Below are 24,876 nucleotides of genomic sequence, written 5' to 3'. Positions count from 1 at the left end.
GTTCAGGATGGCCACCAGCATGCTCCGGAGTTCACCTGTCGGATACTCACTGGCGATGGGAAGGCCAGGCCCGCTTGTTCACTGGCTCGCTGAGCACTCCGGCAATGAGGAAGCTGAGGCAGGGCAATGGCCAGAGGCTATCTCCTTACCCAGACAGTGAGCTCTTATTTAAAAGACATGTGTCAGCAAGTCTACACAGCGATACAACTTCAAATCCCGAAGGTATTAAAACACTAACAAAAGATTATCAGTACCAAAATAATCTGAAAATTTAGGCAATATAAATTAACTCATAGACATACATGATGTACAAAAACTGAAACAGAAACAGACCGCTGGCTGTACGGCTCCTGACTTGGGAGCCACAGAACACAGCAGAGCCCTCAAAGCCTCAAAGTTGAGGCTTGAAACTCACTCCTGCCTTGCACACAAAATTGACTTGGGAGTCGCTGCAGGAGTGGAGGGCAGGAGAGCCTTTCTGACAAGGTCCACTAGGCAATTCTGAGCTGTCTCCAGAGTGCAGTACTCGGCAACATTGGTGTGTACGAGCCATCTCTCTGCATGGGCTTCCCTCTGGATAGTACTGTACTGGTGACTGAGTCTGCCTCTTCTCCTGAGCACCTTTTACGCGGTTAGTCATCTGGGATCCACTCTGTACAGTGTGTTTTTAAATCTTCCCCTGGGTTTCAGGTCCACAGTCTGTTTATTTGCAGGAATTATTGAAAGCAAAAGGTTGAGGCACAAGTGGGGAGGTTTTTTATTTGTTTTACTATGACACGTTAACATCATACAAGTTTTTAAAATGTTTGTCACATCTCTAAGTTTACTTTTTATTTCAACTTGGAACTTATTTCTTCCTTCTCACTTTGTACAACTTGTTTTATAGAAGAATTCAATAAGGAAGTCAGTTATAATTTATAAAGAGCCATCTACGGGTTAACTTTTAAACATAGCAATATATTATTTCTTTAAGTAAGGAATGTTTGTCACATGAAAACATTTTAATTATACGAATTTTCCCACATTGGGAAGAAAAAAAAAACTACAGGTACCTTACGCAGGATGTGTAATGAAAACTTCCCAAACGTGAAGAAGCCCCAGGGCGGTTACGTCAATTTAGGACACATAAGCAAGCTGAGCTTACGAATACATTTTGAGGTTCCTAAGGTAATTACAGTCTCAGGAGGGTATTCAGACAGATACATGCCCAGGTACAACCCTGGAGTACAGCTCACTAGCAGCTAGCAGGACTGCCGGCCACCAAGGCGGGAGCTACGGTGTGGGGCCAGGGCCGTAGTCTTCTTGAGCTCCTGGAAGCTCCAGTGCATCTGCTCGACCTCAGCTCTGTGCTGTGCCCGTGCACGGCTCAGCTCCTGCAGGAGATGCTCATTGGTGCTGACCAGAGAGCTGGAGGATGAAAGGAAAGTAACTGCTGTGTCCCAACTGCCACAGACTGGCTGAAGTCCACCAGCATAGAAACAAATATCTCGCCCATGCCCTGGCCAGGTGCTCCCAACTGTAGCAGTGCCAAGGTGACCACTTGTCCCTGGCCCCATTATCTTCTTCCTACTGGCTACTGTCACTCTATATGACCTTCCATACCATACATGGACACGGCCAGAGCCCTTGGCTTCAGCAAGCCTTCCCAAAGGCACTGCTGGTCACTGTGAGTTGAGCTTGGGAATAAGCTGAAGAAGTGAATGGTGATGCCTTCCTAACACACCACAGTTCTATGGCAAGACGATGAGAATCTTTATGGCTAGTAAAACCATATTCCCACTGTAAAGACCCAATACTGCAGTGTTTCTGATTCCTAGTCACACACAGTTAACTGGGACATGGCCATAGCACAGCACAGAGCTGGATTCAGAAACACTAGTGTGTTTCCCACAAGTTCTCACTACTGCTTCGTCCCCAAGGTGGCCATAATGAATAGCATCTCAAGTTCAGATGAAGCAAGGCAACACTAACTTCTGCCATCTTTGAAGATGGCCATCCCATTGAATAAATCTGTATGTGCGTGCTGACCTTGTTTGTTGAAATCACAGAAATGGCTGCTAACACCAGCATGCACATGCGTGAGCAAAAGCCTGGTGGCACTGTCTCCAGACCTCTGCATCTCTGTCTGCACTGGGCCTGCTGGAATCCAGGAGTGTATTCCTTTGCCTGTCACTGCTCTGAATTAGCAGCCCAGGTTCCTTCCTTCCATCCATTCCTCCCTACTTTGTCTTAGCAGTCTTCTGTGCCCAAAGCCTTTACCCCCAACTCTGTAACTCGGGCCTGCCAAGACTTAAAAGGGAAAGCTTGGCTCTGTCTGACCCAACATGAAGACCCTTACATGTGGTCACCTTGTAAGGAGACCATTAACAACAGGAGTTACAAGGAAGAAGGGAGGGTCGGGGAAGAGTAGTGACGACAATGAGCCCTCCTCAGAGGAGGCTCCAGGAACAACAGCTGCTCCGATGACCTGCTCTCTCTCAGGCACTTGCCTCCTTCCCAGAAGACGCTTCCTCAATACAGCCAGGGTCTGCCTTGCCCATGTTAACATTCCTACTCCCCCTTTCACTACTCATACAGCAACAAGTAGAAAGATGATGTCCATGTTTGTAAGTGAACAACCATGACCTCCAGTGATGGGAAAGCACATGCTATAGTGGAAAGCACATGGCCCAGGGGAGCAGAACACTGGACCAGACTTCACCAGCTCTAACATGTACTCACCCCTCAGATTCTAGTCCATACTCCCTGGCTCATACATGTCTTGGGTTGCTCCTGGGTCTCAGGTTAAACACTTTTCAGGTGTACCTCAGAGTACATTCCTTACAGTCATCATCATATCTCATTTTTTACCAAGGGAATGTTCACTCATGTTGAAAGTCAATGTGGCAATGCCTATGGGCCCTGAACACCAACTCCTGACAGATACTGTGTTTCTTAGTGCCTCCCACCCTGTGTCTCAGCCTCCCCCCGTGACCCACTCAGGCAGGGACCTGTGGCTCTCTTGAAGCATCTGTGTGAGCTCCTGGATCTTGTCATAGTGCGCCACGTGTTGCTTCAGCTCCATAACTTCCCCAGAGAGCTGCTTCATACTTGTCTGAAGTCCTGAGGAAGACAGGAAGTAGTATTGTGTAATGATGTTCATCTACACATTTTGATCATTCTGGTTTAAATTAAAGCCAGAGAAAGAATATTAGAGACTCAAAGATGGGGGTGAAGAGTATCAGGCAACATCTGTTTCCCTCTATGGGAGCTAATACCCCTGTTACCTATACCTGATACCCTAAAGCTGGTACCAGCAGATTCCTCCACTGGATCTGCCTTCAGAGTCTCCCCTTTCTTCAGGAAGAAATCTACACTCATTCACAAGGCAGCCTGTGATTTAGGGAGAAGCAGTCTAAACTCTATGGTGGCCACAGATCTGATGACCCACCGATTCCTCCCTACCAGTGCTAGAGCCAGTGCTTCTTCCAATCTATCTGATTCTGATCTATTTCTGTGTTTCCAACTCAAGGGAGGAAAGCAGTACCTTTTATTAGCTTCCTACATCTAAACAAAGGATCCAGATAAACCTACATGTAGACACACGGCTGTGAAACCATATAGCATCAGTAACATCAACAAAGCCAGAAGGCAAAGTATGGCAAAGGACAACAGTGACACTAGTATAAGGTCCTTCTCACCAGTCAGCACAACGCAAATGTCTGTGCCGATCTCAGTCAAGGCAACAGCCTCCCCGAGAGCACAGGTGAAAGGGATTCTGAGGAGATAGCAGTAGCCTGGTCTCAGGGCCTCCCGGGAACCTCACATTAACCAAATATCAAGGGAAGCCAGATGAAAACTAAAAGCCCACAGGAGTCTCATGTCCCTAACCCAAGGAACTAGGCCAAGTCCCAGAGGTATGGTAAGTGCATGACATCTATGTCTACGTGGACAGTTTGTCATCAGTGGGGCATCTGACAGATACAATGTAGAAGATCTCAAAGGACCCACTTCCTGGGTTAGTGTCGGGGCTGTGGTAAATTAGGTGAAGGTTTCATCTTGTTAGTGAGGGGGAGACCAGGTGTTCCATGCAGTTAAGGGCTGGACAGCCCAGTCTGTTTAAAACATGGTCCTCTCTGGGAAAAGCCACTTCTACAGGGGGGTGGGGGGACTGAGCAAAACACGACTACAGAAAGAAGGAAGAGAGGACAAAAGTTTCCCGAAAGGAGCAGTTGTATTTTATCAGCCATATAGCCAGAGAAGGGGTTGTGGCCTATCTTTCGAAGGAAATCCTGAAGGACAAGTGTCATGAAAAACGAGTGACAGAAAACTCTTGTTGCCGTAAGAGAAGTGTAAAGAGTCCTAGCTTCTGAGAGTCAGGTCCACAGAGCAGATTTGACCCATACACCAATTCAAATTAAGTAAAACAAACAGAAAATGACACAAGAAATAAAGAGCAACCTGAACCAGAATTACAGAATGTCAGAAAACTCATGCTACCTTAAAAGTGAAGACAAAGCTAGAAGGAAAAAAAAAAGCCAAGACAATAAAAGTAATGTCTCACAGAAACGACCAGCATGCACAATTAACCCTGAGGACCCAGAGTGGCATGCATACCTTGCTGGTAACAACAGCTCTGTGGTGATTTGAACAGGTATGGCCTCCACAGTCTCATGTGTTTGAATGCTTGGCCCACAGGGAGTGGCACTATTAGAGGTGTGGCCTTGTTGGAGGAAGTGTGCCACTGTGGGCGTGAGTTATGAAGTCTCCTATGCTCAAGCTGTGCCCAGTGTGCAGTCTTCTTCTTCTGTCTATGGACCAAGATATAGAGCTCTCAACTTCTTCTCTAGCACCAGATCTATCTGCATGCCACCATGCTTGCTGCCATGACAACAATAGACTACATTTCTGAACTGTAAGCTAATTCCAAACTAAATGTTTTCCTTAGTAAGAGTTTCTGTGGTTTTATTGTCTCTTCACAGCAATAAAACTCTAAGACAAGCTCTCAATATGGATCTAAACCCACCTCACAAGATCTTGGGAACCTAACCAACTACCCAGGGCGAGTGAAGTCACGGATCTTGAAGGAAAACTGACAACCACTACTTTGCCAAACCAGCATAATCTCTAATGATACTGTAAATATCCGTCCTCATAGTTACAGATAAGTGCAGTCCTCACTCCTCATCAAGGAAATGCCTCTTTGCAACAGAGGGAGATCACAGAAAACAACCACCAATCCAAATGCAAAGACGTAGCACTCATTCCCACAAAACTAGTCACCACACTTAAGTTCCCAGAAACACCGTGGAAGAGGAGGATGGAGAGGGTGGCGGGGGTGGGGGGGTGGGGATGGGGAAAGGATCTGGGGGCTTCCTGTGAGACTGAAGCTACAACCCTAAAGTCTCACCAACATGGCTGCCTAAATATGAGCGGAACAGACATGCCTATGTGGGTGGGGGAAGGACCATGAAACTTCAACTCTATACAGAGAACTACAGTCAACTAAGAAATGCTGGAAGTGGGAGAAACTCTTCCCCAGGGAAGAGCACTCTAATTGGTTGCCCAATACCAAATGGTCAGCCTTGAAAACATACAAGTAGCCTGAGCAGGTTACATTTAGGAATGTATATGTGTGTGTACACACACACACACACACACACACACACTACATATGCATATATACATGTAGCAACAATTAATGGAAAAAAGAGGCCACGAATTTGAAAAAGAGTGGTAATGGAGGGTCTGAATGGAGAAAAGGGAAGGGACAAATGATATAATCTCAAAAAGAAAAGAAAGAAAAAAGATGGGATGGTATCTGAGGAATAATATTCCCCAAACAACAACAAAGAAAAACAAATAAAAAAAAGTACTAATTAGAAAGAAAAAGAAAACAAATAACTCTTATCATTCAACAAAACAGCCCAATAAGAGCAAGCAGAAAGAGATCTGAGGAGACACTCGGCCCAGGAGTCAGACCTGGGTAGCGCTCCTCCCTGTGGTGCTAAGGAGGCAGTTACGTCCCGGCCCTCCCAAAACACAGATGACCACCCTAGGCATCTGAACCTGACTTTTCTTAAAGCTGAAAAACAAAACAGCCCAAAAAGTGAAGAAAGAAATGAAAATTATCTGGACTTGAAAGAAACAGTGAACACAAGCAGCTGCCCAGACACCTGCTTTTTCTGGAAAGCAGAAAAGTCAAGATCCTGATGGCAGTGGAAATGGCCAGACGAGGAGCGACCTCCACATACCACCCCAGAGCAGCTGCCATAGGCAGCCCTAACCCTACTCAGGCAGTGTTTACTGATTCAACCTTAACACAGAGTGACTCAGAATGATGTCTGCCTCCCGAGTTCATGAACACTCAGGTTTAGCAAATGGCGTGCATAGCTACTGACCGGTGATCTGCAGACTCAGTGCACCTGACGTGTCTGCGTGCTTCACTTCCTGTTTCACATTGTACAGAAGAGATTTCAAGTTGTCATTCTCTTCCAATGAGTTGTCCAAATGTTGTCTCAATGTGTCCTGGATAGACAGGTGAGATTTAGTACAGCTAATGAATGAATGAAAACTCTGGAAGGTCACCGTAAAGTTTTACTTTTCATATTATAATTCTGAATTACAACACAAAACAAAAATCACACTCAAAAGCATATTATCCCACCTGCAGGCTACCCCAGTCTGACCCACTTGAAGGGGGAGAACACAAGGAAGGGGGGAGGTAGGCAGGGTATGCACCACAGGAATTCAGGTGTAATATCAGAGGAGCAATGGCTCATAGAGGAGAATGGCTCCTTATTCTCCATAAGGATCCCATTGTCACAGCAGATCCTGGGGCCTCTATACTATTGTGTTCTTGGCATCCTTCCTGTGGGACTCCATTATGATCTGGGTCTTCAGTCCACAAGGATGGGGGATTCCATCAGCTGCCCCTAATTACAAGTAGGAGCTGAGGCCCGAGTCCTTTAGTATCTTTGCACACAGGGAAAACGCTGAACGTAAGCTGGGGCATTAAGACTGAGACATAAGAGCGATCAAAGCTCCCATCAGAGCAGTAATGGTAGTTATTGCAAAGGTGGTGCAAGTCATCAGGTTTCTCAGAGGTGACCCATGCACGCCACCTACAAAGGTTCCCACAGCACCGATCCCTGCACCTTCCCACAGTTCCTACACCTGCTTGCAGCTCATGCACCAGCACACACACTCGTAAAGGTCTGGGCTCTAGACAGGCTGGGCTGGGAAAGGGGAACTAGCATTTCACCAAAACCCAAGCCCAGTCTGCAGCGGGAAAGTGGTGAGTTTAATATACATGTGGCAAGCCTGCCCTCACACATGGATGCCCACCAGGCTGGGATGCCTTCTGTTTAAAGGCTGACTGCCAGACCCCACACCCGTTCTCTCCACCCACCCATTCTGCATTTGATGTAAACCATTAGCATAAACTTAAAAGAAATGAGAGCACCCCAAAACTTTAAATACTATATAACCCCACAAGAATCAGTCAGCTTAGATGCCAGGTCTAAGTTTGTACAGTTCTCTCTGGATATACCAACTGGTGTTAGAGAGTCCCCTAGACTCGGACGAAACCATCAAATGCACCTGGTTGGTGCAGAATGAAGACAAAGACCACAGATGACCCAGTTATTTGGAACCTTAGAGAGCGGGACTAAGAAGCCCAGGCAACCGAGAGACTGAATATGGTCCATTGCTTCGTCCCCACCTCTTCCATCCACACCCTGGAGAGAGCACCAGGCAAAATTCTGGCAATGAGCAGCAGTACCATCATAGGCTCACTGTTTTCTGGGACTTGGGTATGAAACAGTCAGATGGAGCTCTGGGGGTCAGACCTGTCTCTCCCCTGCCCCAGCAACAACCACAGACAGCAGAGAGCACTCACCAGCTCCCTCTTTGTGTTGTTGAGCTCTGTCGTCACCTTGGTCACCGCAGCAGCATACTGCTGATGCTGCTCCGTAAGGCGGCTTTGCAGAGCCTTGTTCTCCAGAGACAGGTACCCAACTCCTTCCTTCTCAAGTGCTGAACCGTCCCGCGCTGCGGTGAACTCTTGAAGAGATGACAAAACTTGCCTGGCCTGAGCTAGGAGTCAAAAGGAAATACTGTTAGTGTATCACAGCTCAAGGAAGGAATACAAACAGGGAAAAAAAAAAGCTCATTCAATTGCTCGATGATGAGAAAGCATAAAGAAAACGCATAAAGGAACAGAGACACTGGCACCTTGAAATCACCTTGCTTGGTTCCCAATAATGTACAAAAAAGGCAACTGGCAAGAGAAGTTAGCCACGTCAGAAAGATGTGGTAAATGTATGGTAGCTTGGCCAGCGAACTCCAACACGGCAGCTACATCATGGACATCACAACTACCATGGGCCATTTCTGCTGCAACAACACACTGGCCCTGATTAAAGACTAGAGGTACAGCCATCAGAATCCAGTACTACAGTTCCCAGGGTTTCTGATCTAGGAGCAATTGAGGGAAGTGGTCAGGAACTATGTTGGCTACTAAAGTCAACCTGACACAAGCTGAAGTCATCTGAAAGAGGGAACCTCAATTAAGAATATGCCCTATAAGATGGGCTGCATTCTTGTAGGCATTTTCTTAATTAGTGATTAATAGGGGAAGGCCCCGCTCATTTCAGGTGTGGCCACCGCTGGCCTGGTTGTTCTGATTCTGTAAAAAAGCAGACTGAGGGGCTGGGGATTTAGCTCAGTGGTAGAGCGCTTGCCTAGGAAGCGCAAGGCCCTGGGTTCGGTCCCCAGCTCTGAAAAAAAGAACCAAAAAAAAAAAAGCAGACTGAGCAAGCCATGAGGAGCAAGCCAGTCAGCAGCCCCCTCCATGGCCTCTGCATCAGCTCCTGCCTCCAGGTTCCTAATCTGTCTGAGGTCCTGTCCTGACTTCCTCTGCTGATGAACTGTGATGTGGAAGAGTAAGCTGAACAAACCCTTTCCTTCCCAAGTTGTTTTGATCATGGTGTTTTATCAGAGCTGCGGTAACCCTGACTCACAGGAACCATGGTAGGCAGTGGCTTAGGCAGCTCACTGCTGATGGACGTGGCCCCCAAAGGACACTGACATGTAGTCCAGGCTTCTGGAGAAAGCAGCCACTGCCCAGGTTCAGAGCAGAACACTGCATGAGGAACCTTGGCATGCTCTCATTCTCTATCTCCAGTATGCAAAAGAAAATGAATTGAGACCTCAGTAGGCAGACAATCCCATTGGGTTTCGATCACATCCCTGAAGCTCTGTGAATCCAAGGCTCTGTACTCAACTAGATGCACATAGAGAATCAGAAGGCAGGAAAGAGGTCCCCAGCCTTCCAAATGCCCATAAGAAGACAGCAGAGACCAACACTCCACATGGCATTTGTAGCACTGCCAGGTGGTAGCCGTAGTCACAAAGCACTCCAGCCACCAAGAAGGGCAGCAACACTAGGGAGGAAGGACATGTAATAAAACGTGTAACACTCACAAGAGGATATCTATTAGTTAACATGGGATAATTATTCACTTCCCTAGAACGTCAGCTTGTGTGAATGTTGAGAGCCCCAAACCTAGCTGCCAGGACTCACCGAGGAAAGCCTCATTGCCATGCAGGGATCCACTGCCACTCGAGCACCTGTCTATCAGGTCGAGGAGCGCCTCCAGAAGTGCCATTTCCAGAGTGGACCTTCGCTCAGGCGCCGCTGCCGAGCAGAGTTTAGGAGACAGCTACGAAGAAGACACAATGATGAAGACTGGCTTTAAGCTGGCAGCTCACTGCAAAAGCTAGGTCTCTAATACAACATGCCAGGGTCTAAAATCCTTGTCTCCATAATAGAAGGAGCCCATGCCCAGGAGCTGAGAACAGGAGACACCCATCTGTGAAGCTAGCTTCTCGTGAGGCTGTAACAGCATAGAAATCCCCTCCCCCATTTCCCTTATTTCCCTTAGTCCAGAACCTAAGAACAGGCTGCAAATAGACAGGGTCACATCACATGAAAATAGCCCCCAGAACTATAGTCAGAGGCATTAGCCAACTGTTTCTAGCTTGGTCCACAAATCGCATAGCCAACTTTCCTTGTTTTTGCCTCAGTTCCAGTTTAGGACCAATCAAAGAATCAACCATCTTGAAGGCCCTCTGGCTTCTAAGCCAAATGGCTCTACCTCCTAGACTTTTCCCTGTTTCCAATTCAAAAGGCTATGGTAAATCTCCATTTTCCCCATCCTGCTCCAGCAGTTTTGAGTCAGTATGGCCTGCTCTCAACTTGGTGGGTGGACCCTGAGTCTCAAAGCCTCCAACTGGGTCCAGCTGGCTGCTACTGAGACAAGGGAGTAGTTTCTGGAGTCTCTGGGTCCTTTCCTGTGGGAGAACTCTTAGTTCTCCAATTAGGAATGAATTCCTCAGAAACCATAAAGTGTATTTCCAGGATTCCTCCCTCATGACAGTTGTTGACGACTTAGCCTGCCATAAAGCCTACTTCCAACTTTGGACACAAATGTAAATATGGGGAAATCACCCCTACTATGAAGCTGGGCTTGCCTCAGAACCAGAGCACAAGATCAAGCATCAAGAGAGTTGTTTTAAAGCAACATTCACTGTGGGGTCACAATTTGTACTGAAAATAAAAGATACGGCAAGCAAGAGACCAAACAACTGTGCTGCTAAGACACACGTAACGGGAATAAGGCAGGTCTCCAGTTGCTGACCCCTCTGCTACAGCTGCTCACCACTCTGGGGTCACTTGTGCCATGAGATGTCCGCTCTTCAGCCTCCAAAGCCTCAGAGTGAGACAAGGCCACCTGACTCTGGCCCTCCAAGCCATCCTGTCTGCTTAGACTGTCCTCAAGGCTGGAGGGCACGTCAGCCCTCTCTAGGAAGCTCAAACACTCCCGGTCTGAAGGCACCTGGAATCTCCCCCCAGGCATCCTTCGCTTCCTGTACTTTTCAGGGACAGGCAAAGGATTTACTATCTTTTGTGATGGCAAAGTTGACTTCTGAGAAGATGAAGCACAGTCTTCAACATCCACAGAGTCTGGAATACAGAGAAAGCGAGCAGAGCCCTTATTAGACTGAATTCTCTAGGATCTGGAGGCTGGTTTTATAATTTTAAAAAGTACGTCCACAGTGTGAATGTGTGTCCACCAAACATGGAACCAACAGATGTGTATCTATATGTGTGTGATACACACACACACACACACACACACACACACACACACACACACACACACGAGGAAGAGGCAGGAGGAGGTGAAAGGAGGGAGGTTCATGTGGTAAAACATGGATTTTGAGAAGACTCTGGACAAAGTGGACAAAACTCCATTCTTGTTACGTACGGGCTTTTGTCGGTACTTGGTCTACTCAGCTCATACAGAATAGATGTCAACAAAGTTCTCTAGACAACATCACACACGTGTGTTTCCCACATATTAAATAGGCCTGGATAGTGAAATGACATGGGAGATCCCATGCATTTATTCACTAATACCCTCTGGGAGGGGCAGACACACTCTTGTCCAGGGAAGAACAATGACAGTGGTGAAGACACTGAACAGGACCATGACCCTGCCTTAGCCACGGTCCAGGACTCTGAACAGCCATATTACCTGACCACTGTCCATCTGAAGGCCTCACAAATGTGACCCAAACAAGCGCCTCAAGATAGCAGGTTCATTTATGGGGGAAGTTTTGATACTTACACTGTAGATGCTCATGGTACTCTCAATTAACTTATTTAATCTTCCTCATCTTTGGTATTAAAAATCTAACTACTATCAGGAGCTTAGCCTGTGTATTTAGAAGAAAACATGTCTATAGGACTAAAGAGGGATAGGAAGAAATGTGAGAGGCAGAGAAAGAGGGTGTGTGCACAATGGAAAAATACCAAAAAATTTCCAAACTAGCAATCCAAAATACCGGTGTGTGATAAATTCTGATGTGCTAAATCCTTTCCAAAGATAATTTAGAACTTCATAGGTATAAAGACATCAGAAAAGATTTCAGAGTTGTAGCAAACACTGTGAATAATGTATAAATACTAACTTGGAAAGGCGGCTGAATGCTGGCAGGACTGAGTGATTACCTGGCTGTGAAGCGATGCGGGCATGCTGCACATGCAGATGGCAGGCCTCTGGCAGGCCATGCTGTGGGGGGAGCTCCCCACAGAGCTGGTCCTGTGGGGAATGACCTGGACACCCTCTGGAGGTGACTTTCTTCTTCTCATGGCCTCGCCTCGCTGAGTCCCCACATTGGTGCTGGATGGACAAAGGACTCAACAGATGTCTGGACTCTATTTTATTAAAAACATTTTAAGTTTTACTTCGTTACATTTTAGGTTTGTGAGAGCAATGTAATCTATAAAATATACTTTCTTTAAATCAATTAAGTAAGACAAAAAAAATACTGAGTAGTTAATATAGCAGTCAACACTGCAGTGAGTTCCAGATAGTTCTACAGGAGGAAAATGGCAGTGTTCAACAGTGGCAAGACTCAGTACCAAGTAACTACGATGGGATGGCGGTGTATAGAAGACAGAATTTACAGTCTGGGCAATAGATGCAAATCAACTGCCTCAACGAGTGCCCGGAGTGATTACTCAATGTCTCTCTTCACAGATGCTCAGAGAACCTGGAAGTGCGAGAGGCCGTGACCACTGGTCAGTACTCTCAGACCACTGAGCACTGACCCCAACTGTGGCCTGTGAATAAACCTGGGTAGTCCTTCTATGGCCTGGGATGGGAAAAGGTCTAGATTAGGACATAATAAAGCATGTTCTACTATAGAAAAAGTATCTAATTCTTTGAAGTGCTGTTAGGAATGTGAAAAGGGAATCAATCAGTGGAGTGAAAGAAAGGTCTTACATCCAAACTCCACATTTGTATGATTCAACACCAAAAAAAGAAACAGCTATTAAACAGGGAGGGAGACTTTAAAGTATCACAAGAGAAGATCCAGATGGCCAACACTGCATTAGTACCTGTCAGGAAAAGGCAAGTCAAAACGGTAACACACCCACACACGCATGAGAGGAACCGGGGTTAAGACTGAGGACAGCAGTCTTGGGAGATTATGGCTTAGGAGCTGCTGGTCCTAGCTAGCATGAGTGGCTCTGGGAAACTCATCATAGAGTACAAGACATTAAATTAGAGCTTATGAGCAAGTTTCTGGTGAAAGGCAGTCCTTAGATTGTGCACATCAAGTTCACAGGCTTTGAGAAGTTCTGGGAGCCTGGTAGGAATTGTGCCTAACCAGGTTGCTGAGCACGGGCATTTCAAGAGAGCCAAGTAGCTGACTGTTCCTCACAGTGCTGTAGCTAGTTCTAGCTGTCTTGTTTAAATCAGACATTTTTTCCCCTATGCTCTGAGAAAGAATGAAATTCAAACAACTACAATTATGACTAGACAACTTAAATCCATTAACTTTCCCCTTTGTAATTCCAGAGCTGAAATACTAGTATTCAGATTTAACACTGTAAGCATCATAAATGTATGCTCAAGCCAGGGCCTATCTGACCCCTGGGCCTTTACTGTGCTGTGATGCGCACCCTGGGCATAATGGAGGTCAGCGTCATGTTCCTTCTGGCTGGAGCTCATGTTCCCAGGAGGATTGCTTAGGTCCCATTCACACTCGGCAATAAGGTTCAGGACAGCCTCATCGTCAGCATCCATGACCAAGCACTTTTTGGCTGAGGTCTCAGTACATCTGTTTCTGAGGTGGTGTGGTCTGCAAGGGAAAAGGAAACTTCTCAGTGTCCACAGGTCTATGTATACTCCCAGCCTAGGATGGCTCTCATTATAAAGTAACCTGGAAGAGCGACTTACCTAGCACAACTGGCAACCATTAATGTCATGAGATGCCCCCAACCCTAATGACCCAGCATTAAACAGAAGTCCACTAGAAATAGCTAAAAAAAAAAAGTAAGTTCTAGACTGTTCCTCCATTCCTACAATCTTCTAACAGGCTAAAATTCAACTTGTTCTTTTCTTGACACATTCCCAAGAAATATATGTGATCAAGAAACTTAAAGGACTGCAGTGTTCCTGAAGCTTATATTTACAGCTGAGCAAGGCATGCATAACATAGCCTTTAACTTTCTGATTCCATATATGTATGGCAACCTTTGACTAATCACTAATCAACAAGCTAACTGAACTGAGACTTCAGAAGTCATATACAACAAAGAAGAAAATTCACAGAAATTGTTCAGAATTGCCATCAAACAATGACAACTTTAATGATCAAGAACAAAAATACATTCAACTGACTAGAGAGAAACTGACCGACTTCCAGAGATGCTTCCAAACTTGTTATCCAATATGTCCAGTTGTTAACTAAAACCAAAAGGGATGCAGAGAAACAAGAAGGTACAGACTTGCAGGGCAGTGGTGGTGCATGTCTTTAATCCCAGTACTCCGGTGACAGAAGCAGGCAGATCTTTGAGTTTGAGGCCAGCCTGTACTACAGAGTGATTTCCAGGACAGTCAGGGCTATACAGAGAAACCCTGTCTCAAAACAAAACAAAACAAACAAAACAAGAAGAAGGTACTGACTACAAAAGAAAAATGAGAACAAAAAACAAAAAACAGACAACCCCACTGAATTCAGAAATTACTTGACCAAGTCTAGACATTATAGATTTCTAGACAAAAATCTTGTTCAACGAGCTGCAGGGAAACTGAAAAAGAACTAGAAGAAAATAAAAGAACAAGGTTCACTAAGTGGAGAGTATTAACAATGAGTACAAATTGCCAAAACAACCAAGATGGACAGCATCTTTAAATGGTATTGGGGAAAGTGTGCATCATCTATACATAGAGGAATAAAACTTGACTCCTTTCTCTGATCCTGTTCACAAATCAATTCCAGATGAATCAAACATCTCAATGCTAGACTTTTTTTTTTTTTTTTTTTTTTTTTTTGTGGTTCTTTTTTTCGGAGCTGGGGACCGAACCCAGGGCCTTGCGCTTCCTAGGCAAGCGCTCTACCACTGAGCTAAATCCCCAGCCCCTCAATGCTAGACTTAAAACTGAAACTTCTACAGGAAAGAGTAGGGGGCACACTCCAGGATACAGCCTCAAGTAAAAGGCTTTCTGAATAGGACAGTGGTCACCCAGGAAATGGACTAACAATCAACAAGTGGGACTTCATGAAATTCAAAGCTTATGCGTTGCAAAGGTAACTATTAATCTACTGTAGAGGCAGCCCAAAGAATGGGGAAAGATGTTTATCAGCTACATGTCTGACAAAAGACTAGTAATCCCAGAACTGGGGAGGCAGAGATAGATGGCTTCCTGGGGCTAGCTAGCTAGCCAGACTAGCCTACCTGGGGAGTTCCAGGCTCGTGAAACATGGGGCGAGACTGTTGACTGTTTTTCTCCTTCAGAAGTGTGTGCATCGCCTTCTAGCACTATAAACACTCGCCAGTAGGACAGATTTTCCTGGACAGGGCCAATTTGATTTCTCCATGTAGTCTGGATGTAGTGTCTTAGCATCAGACTTGGGACGGTAATGAGAATACGAGACTGCAGAGTGCTCACCTCTAAAATGGACAATATGTCCCACCCCCTCACCCCAAGTGTTAGGGGTCACCATGGAAGAAGGGACAAAAAGAGTCTAAGAACTGAAGGTAGTAAATGTCAGATATGACAGTGCTGTTTCACATGGGAACTCAGTGGACATGACCGTGTACAAGACCTGCATCAGATCAGGCCTGCCAAGATACCAGCAGGTACGAGAGGAGTTCATCTGTCTTGAGTAGCTATTGGCAACTGATAGTTGCTAGAAGAAAGTCATTTTTCCTCAAGGATGTGGCCAGAGAGGTTACACATGCTCCAGCAGATGGCTATAACTACCCACTCACATATAGAATGTGCTAAGTGGACTCAGTGGGTTAACAAAACAAAACAAACAAGAAAAGCCCTACATGAAGTTTCAGAAGAGTGGGAATAGAGGTAGGCTACGGAGGAACTGCATAGAGGAAAATGAGGTAGAAAGAAGGGGAAGGTAGTGGTGCCTAGGAGGTAGCTCTGTTAGTCAAGTGCTTACTAGAGAAGCACAAGGGCCTGGGTTCAGATTTTACTTTCTCACAGATAGGAACTGGGCAGAGGAGCATGTGTCTGTGCTGAGCATGGGGTAGGAAATAAGACATGAAGATGGCAGATCCCTGTAGTTCCTGGTTAACTGCTCTATCAGGGTCAATTTGCTCTAGGCTCAGTGATAGATCTTGTCTGAAGAGCTAAGGCAAGGCGTAAGAAGGATACTTGAAATTGACTTTCACTTTTACATACATGTATGCACACACAAATATGAACACACACTACCCACAAGCACACAGGTGGGTGGCACATGAGGAATAAAAACTTAGGTTGTCTTCTCATTTGGTATTGGGAAGAAAAGTAATTTAAATATTAAAATAGTATATCAAAAGTATATATCCAACACAAAAGGCAGTAACAGAATCTCTAAGGCACATAATTGGCATAGGGAACAGAAACAGAAAGATGACAGAGGTCCTTCCTTACCAACAGTACAATAAGTTAATATGGGTTGAGCTCTCCAATTAAAGGACAGAGATTGGCAGAAAAAAATGAAAAGCACAATTCAACTATATGCTATGCGTTAAGATACTCACTATAGAGTCCAAGTTGCAGAAGGGTATTCCATGTGAATGATGCCAACGGAATAAAAGGAGGATAAATAACAAAAAATATATGTAAGCATATGTAAGCTTCAGAAAATCAGGACCAAGAAAAATAGTCCAAAAGAAGCTAACTAAAGGAAAACCGAACCAAACCTTTAGATACTTTTGTTGTTGTGATAAAATGCCACTTAAAGAACACAAGCAACTTTAAGAACTGAGAGTTTATTTAGGGGCTGAAGAGATGGCTCAGTGGTCAAGAGCACTGCCTGCTCTTCCAGAGGTCCTGAGTTCAAACCCAGCAACCACATGGTGGCTCACAACCATCTGTAATGGGATCCGATGCCCTCTTCTGCTGGGTCTGAAGACAGCTATAGTGTACTCATACATAATAAATAAAATAAATCTTTTAAAAAAAAGTTTATTTAGCTTAAAGTTCCAGAGGGGTAAGAGTCCACCATGGCAGGCAGGCACGGCAGCAGGAGCAGGAAGCTGAGAGCTCATACCTTAATCACAAGTGCCAAGAGGAGAGGCACACGGCAAGTGGAGCAAGGCTGCATACCCTCAGAGCTTGTCCCCCAGCAAGGCTGTACGCCTAAACTCCCAAACCATCACCACCGCACATTTCTCAATTCAAACCACCACACCTTATCCACAGAGAAGCAAAGATAAGATTTATCTGACGTCTAAGAAACTATGTAAGAGGGAAGAGAAAACTAAAGTGTTGAAAGAAAAGCAAACAACAAAACTTTATGTAGAATCCCGTTTCCAGCAAAATTACCTTTTTTTTTCGAATGAAAGTTGAAGGGATGTGTTGCTAGGACTGCTGTCCAAGAGTTGTTAAAAGTTCCTCAAAGAAAAACCCTATTTACATCAACAGAAGAAAGAGCAATGGGGAAAATACAATAAAGTAAGAACCTTTTCCTTACTTTTAACTGATTTTACAGATTACAATTTTTCAAAAACAGTCATATCATCATTATGCTTGCCTGTGTTTTACATGCACAACTCAAGCCACGTGTGAGTAAGTGGTTGACAGTGGCTCAAGTGGAGGGAGGCCCAGAAATACTGTGCTGAACAAGGCATTCACTTGGTCTGTGAAAGAGGTATGTACTCAAAGTGGACACGGATCAGCTGGACAGCCAACTCAACAGCAACTACTAGGAAAGGTGAGAAACCAATGGCTATGTTAATGTGGAGAAAATGAAATCGGGATGCTCTGTAGACATCAAAAACAGCAGAAAGGAAACAGAAGATAAAAGAACAATGAACATGTAATGATTAGAAAGTAGCAATGGATATGGTGGCACCGGTCCAAAGATGTTAATAAAACACTGTAAACACCGGTGTAGACACCGGTCAGCTAAGAGAAACAGATTGAAAAGACCCACTTATATGCTGTCACAGAGATTTCTTGTCATCCTCCTCAGGCTGTGCCTTGTCTGGAGACTCCGCTTTGAAGACAAAGAAGATCGTGCATCTTGAAGCACAAATAAACAATCCCATCTGGCACTACCCGTAATGTAGATCTATAACTAATTCATTCCTAAAAACAGAATGAGTGCCCCTATAAGTTTACCACCACCTACAAATTTATCAAAGCAAACCGGGACAATGGGAACACACATGATAATACTATCAGGAAAGCCAGGCCTAGAACTTACCAGATTATTTGAAGGGTGCAACACACTTACCTGAACCCCTCGAGGAGGAGAACACCTAACAGACAGCAATGGTCCCATTAACCTGTCATGAATTTTTAGGATGTGAGAATTCCCAACTATTCCAGGAACTTCAGCTTAGCTCTATCCCGTTACAGATGTGGCCTGCTCTACTGTTATCTGTTACACGGTCACGGTCCTGCTCTTTTCCACAGCTCCTACAATCCCACATCTCATTTCTCTAACTTCCTTTTTACTGTTGTTTGGGGACAGGGTCTTTCTACATGGCCCTAGCTGTCTTGGAACTCACTATGCAGACCAGGCCAATCTCAACCTCAGAGATCCGCCTGCCTCCAAAGTGCTGTGATTGAAGTGCTGAGAGAGGTGTGTGCCTCCACGTCCGGCTCATTTCTAGAACATCATACACCTCTGACCTTGCAGCCTGACTCTCCACTCGCACCTCCAGCAGATCCCAGTAGGGTTTATCATCTTATTTCCACAGAGACTCTTGGCATCTCTATCACCTTCCTACCTTTCCTCTCAGGCCTCTTCAAATCTCCTTTATCTCTGCCATAGCCTCTTTAAGTCTTTGTAGCCACTGTGTAACACACACACACACACACACACACACACACACACACACACACACACACCTGAGACATACAAAGAGACAGAATAAAAGTAAATTTATACATAGATACTGACTACCAAGGGTGGGAGTGGATGAAATCAAGCCAGGAATAAAAATTAAGACGTTTCCAATGAAGACAGATCAGACATTTGATAGGAAATGTATGTGTGTGTGTGTGTGTGTGTGTGTGCGCGCGCGCACACTCCTCTACACCATGTGAATTCCAGGAATGGAGCTCAGGCTGTCAGTCGTTGAAGCAGCCACCTTCCCCACAGAGCAGTTTTTAAACAGTATGTTTTTAAGAGGATCTTGTTACATGCGATAGGAGGTTGCTTAAGCCTTACTAACAACTTAGACTGTGCTTTTTTTTTCCTATTTTGTCTTTTGAGACAGGGTTTCTCTGTGCAGCTCTGGCTGTCCTGGAACTTGCTCTATAGGCCGGGCTGACCTGAAACTTAGAGAGCTACCTGGCTCTGCCTCCCAGAGTGCTGGGATTAAAGGCTTGTGCCACCACCTACTGGCTTACATTGTACTTTTAATAGCAAGTGACTCATCAGTTATATTTTTTATAATTATTTGCAAAGAAAATATTGTTTATTTCTTAGCCATATCTACCAGATGTTATAGGCAATGAATATATCAAAGAATTATTCATATGGTAGTTTGTTTAGTTTTCTTTTCTTTTTTTTTTAAATGGATTTCTACTGCTACCAATAAGCTTCACTGAGACTATCTTCAGACAGAAAGAAAAAAAAAGGAAAAGGAAACTCCCTTAAAGCAGTGAAAAGGAAGCTGGACATCCCAGACATGGAGTTCTCAGCAAGGAATATGACAAGATAGCAGGAGCCTGTAACTGAAACACCAAGACTAACACATAAAAGATGAACATTTGCAGAGAAGGGCTGGAAGTCCTTTCCTGCCTGGGCTTTATGTAATAAATACATCATATGCAAGAGAGGCTCGTGATATGAGGCCTTGTGGAGGTGGGGGCTATGTAAATGTCAGAGAACAGGTCATGGGGCTCCTCTTTTGAAGGGCATGCTGCGCCTGCTCGTGAGATGGCTTCCTGTTCTCAATAAACACTTTCTCTCTAACCATGTAGAAGTTTCTTAAAAATAAGTATGCGCTATTTAGTTTTATGTCAACTTAACACAAGCTAAATTCATCTGAGAGGAGGGAACCTCAATTAAGAATATTCCTCCCGACACCCGCGGATCCCGGCCCGCAGCAGGTCTCTGCTCCCAAACCCCGTGGGAGAGAGACCTCACCGCCTGATCAGGTGGGCACTCCTGAGGCTGCAGAGCGGAGGAGACCAACAACACTGCTCACCCCTGCCCACATCCCTGGCCCAAGAGGAAACTGTATAAGGCCTCTGGGTTCCCGTGGGGGAGGGCCCAGGAGCGGCAGGACCCCTACGCCTGAGACACCGCCGGAACCTGAAGGAAACAGACCGGATAAACAGTTCTCTGCACCCAAATCCCGTGGGAGGGAGAGCTAAACCTTCAGAGAGGCAGACAAGCCTGGGAAACCAGAAGAGACTGCACTCTGTGCACGTCCAGACGCCAGAGGAAAACACCAAACGTCATCTGGAACCCTGGTGCACGGAGGCTCCCGGAAAGAGCGGCGCAGATCTTCCCAGTTGCTGCCGCCTCGGAGAGGACTTAGGCAGCACCCCACGAGTAAACTTGAGCCTTGGAACCACAGGTAGGACCAACTTTTCCCCTGCAAGAAACCTGCCTGGTGAACTCAAGACACAGGCCCACAGGAACAGCTGAAGACCTGTAGATAGGAAAAACTACATGCCCGAAAGCAGAACACTCTGTCCCCATAACTGGCTGAAAGAAAACAGGAAAACAGGTCTACAGCACTCCTGACACACAGGCTTATAGGACAGTCTAGTCACGGTCAGAAATAGCAGAACAAAGTAACACTAGAGATAATCTGATGGCTAGAGGCAAGCGCAGGAACCCAAGCAACAGAAACCAAGACTACATGGCATCATCGGAGCCCAATTCTCCCACCAAAGCAAACACGGAATATCCAAACACACCAGAAAAGCAAGATCTAGTTTCAAAATCATATTTGATCATGATGCTGGAGGACTTCAAGAAAGACATAAAGAACTCCCTTAGAGAACAAGTAGAAGCCTACAGAGAGGAATCGCAAAAATCCCTGAAAGAATTCCAGGAAAACACAATCAAACAGTTGAAGGAATTAAAAATGGAAATAGAAGCAATCAAGAAAGAACACATGGAAACAACCCTGGACATAGAAAATCAAAAGAAGAGACAAGGAGCTGTAGATACAAGCTTCACCAACAGAATACAAGAGATGGAAGAGAGAATCTCGGGAGCAGAAGATTCCATAGAAATCATTGACTCAACTGTCAAAGATAATGTAAAGCAGAAAAAGCTACTGGTCCAAAACATACAGGAAATCCAGGACTCAATGAGAAGATCAAACCTAAGGATAATAGGTATAGGAGAGAGTGAAGACTCCCAGCTCAAAGGACCAGTAAATATCTTCAACAAAATCATAGAAGAAAACTTCCCTAACCTAAAAAAAGAGATACCCATAGGCATACAAGAAGCCTACAGAACTCCAAATAGATTGGACCAGAAAAGAAACACCTCCCGTCACATAATTGTCAAAACACCAAACGCACAAAATAAAGAAAGAATATTAAAAGCAGTAAGGGAAAAAGGTCAAGTAACATATAAAGGCAGACCTATCAGAATCACACCAGACTTCTCGCCAGAAACTATGAAGGCCAGAAAATCCTGGACTGATGTCATACAGACCCTAAGAGAACACAAATGCCAGCCCAGGTTACTGTATCCTGCAAAACTCTCAATTAACATAGATGGAGAAACCAAGATATTCCATGACAAAACCAAATTTACACAATATCTTTCTACAAATCCAGCACTACAAAGGATAATAAACGGTAAAGCCCAACATAAGGAGGCAAGCTATACCCTAGAAGAAGCAAGAAACTAATCATCTTGGCAACAAAACAAAGAGAAGAAAAGCACACAAACATAACCTCACATCCAAATATGAATATAACGGGAAGCAATAATCACTATTCCTTAATATCTCTCAACATCAATGGCCTCAACTCCCCAATAAAAAGACATAGATTAACAAACTGGATACACAATGAGGACCCTGCATTCTGCTGCCTACAGGAAACACACCTCAGAGACAAAGACAGACACTACCTCAGAGTGAAAGGCTGGAAAACAACTTTCCAAGCAAATGGTCAGAAGAAGCAAGCTGGAGTAGCCATCCTAATATCAAATAAAATCAATTTTCAATTAAAAGTCATCAAAAAAGATAAGGAAGGACACTTCATATTCATCAAAGGAAAAATCCACCAAGATGAAGTCTCAATCCTCATCTTCGGTTGGTTTATATACAAGTGTGCAATTTCTAGGCTTGAAAGTAAAATGATGCTATCTGGTGCTGGATAGAGGAGCCTTATTTTTTATTATGGCAGCTTGCTATTTTTGTAACATGGTGATTTGGTTGAACACAATAAAGTACAGTAGTAACTGAAAAAAAAATAGAAACAAAACTGTACCTTTAAAAAAAGGTACAAAGAAGAGGGGTGTATAGGCAAGCCTGAAGGGCATTTCCTTTACTAATGATTGAGAGGGGAGGGTCCAGCCATCCCTGGGCTGGTGGCCCTGGGCTCTATAAGAAAGCAGGCTAAGCAAGCCATGAGGAGCGAGCCAGTAAGCAGCCTCCCTCCATGGCCTCTGCATCAGTTCCTGCTTCCAGGTTCCTGCTCTGTTTAGGTTCCTGCCTTGACTTCCCTCAGTGGTGGATGTCACCTGAAGTGTAAACTGAAACAAACCTTTTCCTCCCCAGTTGCCTTGGACACGGTGTTTCATCAGAGTAACAGAAACTGCAACTAAGATCATATACACACACAAAAGGAAAACAACTAAGATCATATACACACACGAAAGGAAAACAACTAAGATCATATACACACACGAAAGGAAAACAAATTTTAGAAACAGAAAAGAAATTTCCCATAACTACAGATTGAGGCCATGGTATATGCTCTCCCTTAGTGCCATAATATGAACAGCAAACTTAAAAGAAAAAGCTGACACAAGAGACACCCAGAAATCCAAAATGCAGTATTCTGAGGTATGGCTACCTACACGGCAGCTTTTGCGTTTGAAAAGGACTGGCAGTATGGACGAACTTCAGAAGAAACAGAGAAATAGATGTCTACCACCTCTACTTGAGCCTCAGTCAGAACTGAGAACTTCTGTCTGCTCTGCATCCTTGACTCAGGGACAGGTGGCACATAGACTCTCACGTCTGATGGCTGAACGTCCTGTCAACAGGCAAGCTTGAAATCCATCTCCAAGTGGAACCACATCAGTCCATACCTTCCAACTGTCAAAGTGGCTGAGAAGTTCTCCTTTGAGTCCAGTGAATCCTCTGGGGCAAAATGAAGCTGGGAAGCCTTCCGCTCACTCTCTCTCACAGGACGGTCATCTAAAGAGAAAATTCCCAAGAACTGTAGAGAACAGGGGCAGATGATTGCCACGTTCTTCACGAGAGTGGTCACACCTAGTTGTCCCATTCTGGAGCTCACAGTACCAGAAGGCTTTGGTGCTCATGGAGACACAAGCTCTCATCAGTGAATGGCATGCATCATACTGCAATGATAAGCTCTGGTGGCTACACTTGGCTTCCTAGCAATGCCAAGAAGCGAGCCTATGCCCTTAACGCTTGCTGTCTGTGAGCTGCACTGGAACAGGCTGATGCTCCTTGCAAAAGTAGGACACGTAAGGTGCACATTTAAGACATTCTTCTAAGATGTTTATTAAATGTGCCCGCCAGACACTGGATAGGTCTTGTCACATAAGCACACTAAAGGGTCTGCATAGAGGAAAGTCCTCACCACAATGAAGACTCGGACTATGTTGAGTTTGCTCTTAAGGGTGAGTCCTCAGAAGCCCAATGCTGGAACAGAGACGGGCCTTGACCAAAAGGCCTTCTGACATGTCTTATATAAATACCCAAGGAGGACAAGGTCCTTAGTTTTGAAAGTTTCCTCATTTTATCAGCGCACTCATGTTGCAGTAGTCAGGTTCCCATGGCACATGCAGTTAGGTTCCCAAGGTATCTTCTAAACAGTACATACTCCATGGCACACAATTATAGAAAATAGTAAAAAGTGAGGAAAACCCCCACGATGTTGCGTAATTACATGTGTCTTCTCTGGACTAGGAGAACATGTCTGAGCTTCGCTACTTTCCCCTCAGAGGCTGTGCAAACCCCTTAATTATTCCATCAAACTCAAACGCAAAACATCCAAAGCCAATAAAGTTCACCCCACACACGCACTTCCACCTTTCCTGGCAGTAGTATCTTCCCTGACCCTTTGCTCCTTTCTCTACAGTCTACCCAGGGCCTCCCGAATTCCCACCAACCAGGACCAGGCCCCTCTGCAGGCCCTGTTCAGGACCGAGATGCTCTTTTTCTAGCTTCTGCTGATCCCGGGCCTTTGGACAGGATTTTTCCAATGACTCTGATTTCGGTAATATCCCTTTGCTATGTATGAAAATACCTCTTACATTGCTTCTCCACACAAACTGTGTGATTCTGAATCTAAACTTTTCTGGCATGGGGATGGCCGTGATTTAAACCTGAAGAGTCTCAAGACTACCGTAGTTGTAATGCTTCTAAATACAAAGCCAAAGTCAACTGTTTATAAAGTCACTTAAACAGTCAAATAAAGGATAGAACACAAGCACACATCCCTTCCAAGTATCTTCAAATTAAACCCAGAAATTCCAAGTATGCTTTAACTAAACAATGTGCTCTAGGCAGCTGGCCCATCTGCACCCAGGCTCAACACTTTGGGGGGTCTAACAGTGTTCCTGCCCACAGGTCCATAGCACAGACACTCAGCTGTATATGGGACATGGGGTCTCAGCATG

General features: G+C 45.0%; 1 protein-coding gene across 4 annotated transcripts in view; it reads right to left on the bottom strand.

Annotated features, from left to right (window-relative positions):
* Nucleotides 1–733: 733 nt before the first annotated feature.
* The window catches only part of Cep72 (centrosomal protein 72), a 29,980-nt gene continuing 5,837 nt past the window's right edge, over nucleotides 734–24,876 (bottom strand). Inside the window, exons 4-12 of one of the 4 annotated variants that reach the window (XM_006227800.4) lie at nucleotides 23,317–23,425; nucleotides 13,520–13,698; nucleotides 12,059–12,265; nucleotides 10,881–11,008; nucleotides 9,566–9,704; nucleotides 7,880–8,076; nucleotides 6,381–6,507; nucleotides 2,991–3,102; nucleotides 734–1,407 (exon numbers count right to left, since the gene is read on the bottom strand). In XM_006227800.4, coding sequence (XP_006227862.1) covers nucleotides 1,242–1,407; nucleotides 2,991–3,102; nucleotides 6,381–6,507; nucleotides 7,880–8,076; nucleotides 9,566–9,704; nucleotides 10,881–11,008; nucleotides 12,059–12,265; nucleotides 13,520–13,698; nucleotides 23,317–23,425 — 1,364 coding nt within the window. In that variant the 3' untranslated portion in view covers nucleotides 734–1,241. Of the gene's footprint in view, nucleotides 1,408–2,990; nucleotides 3,103–6,380; nucleotides 6,508–7,879; nucleotides 8,077–9,565; nucleotides 9,705–10,703; nucleotides 11,009–12,058; nucleotides 12,266–13,519; nucleotides 13,699–14,255; nucleotides 23,257–23,316; nucleotides 23,426–24,876 lie in introns of those variants that run through there. The other 3 variants (XM_006227801.4, NM_001400076.1, XM_039099342.2) reach the window with 3 other exon arrangements.

This window comes from Rattus norvegicus, chromosome 1, assembly GCF_036323735.1.
Source record: "Rattus norvegicus strain BN/NHsdMcwi chromosome 1, GRCr8, whole genome shotgun sequence".
In the NCBI taxonomy this organism is placed as follows: Eukaryota; Metazoa; Chordata; class Mammalia; order Rodentia; family Muridae; genus Rattus; species Rattus norvegicus.
This window is presented reverse-complemented; position numbering and strand designations above follow the sequence as displayed.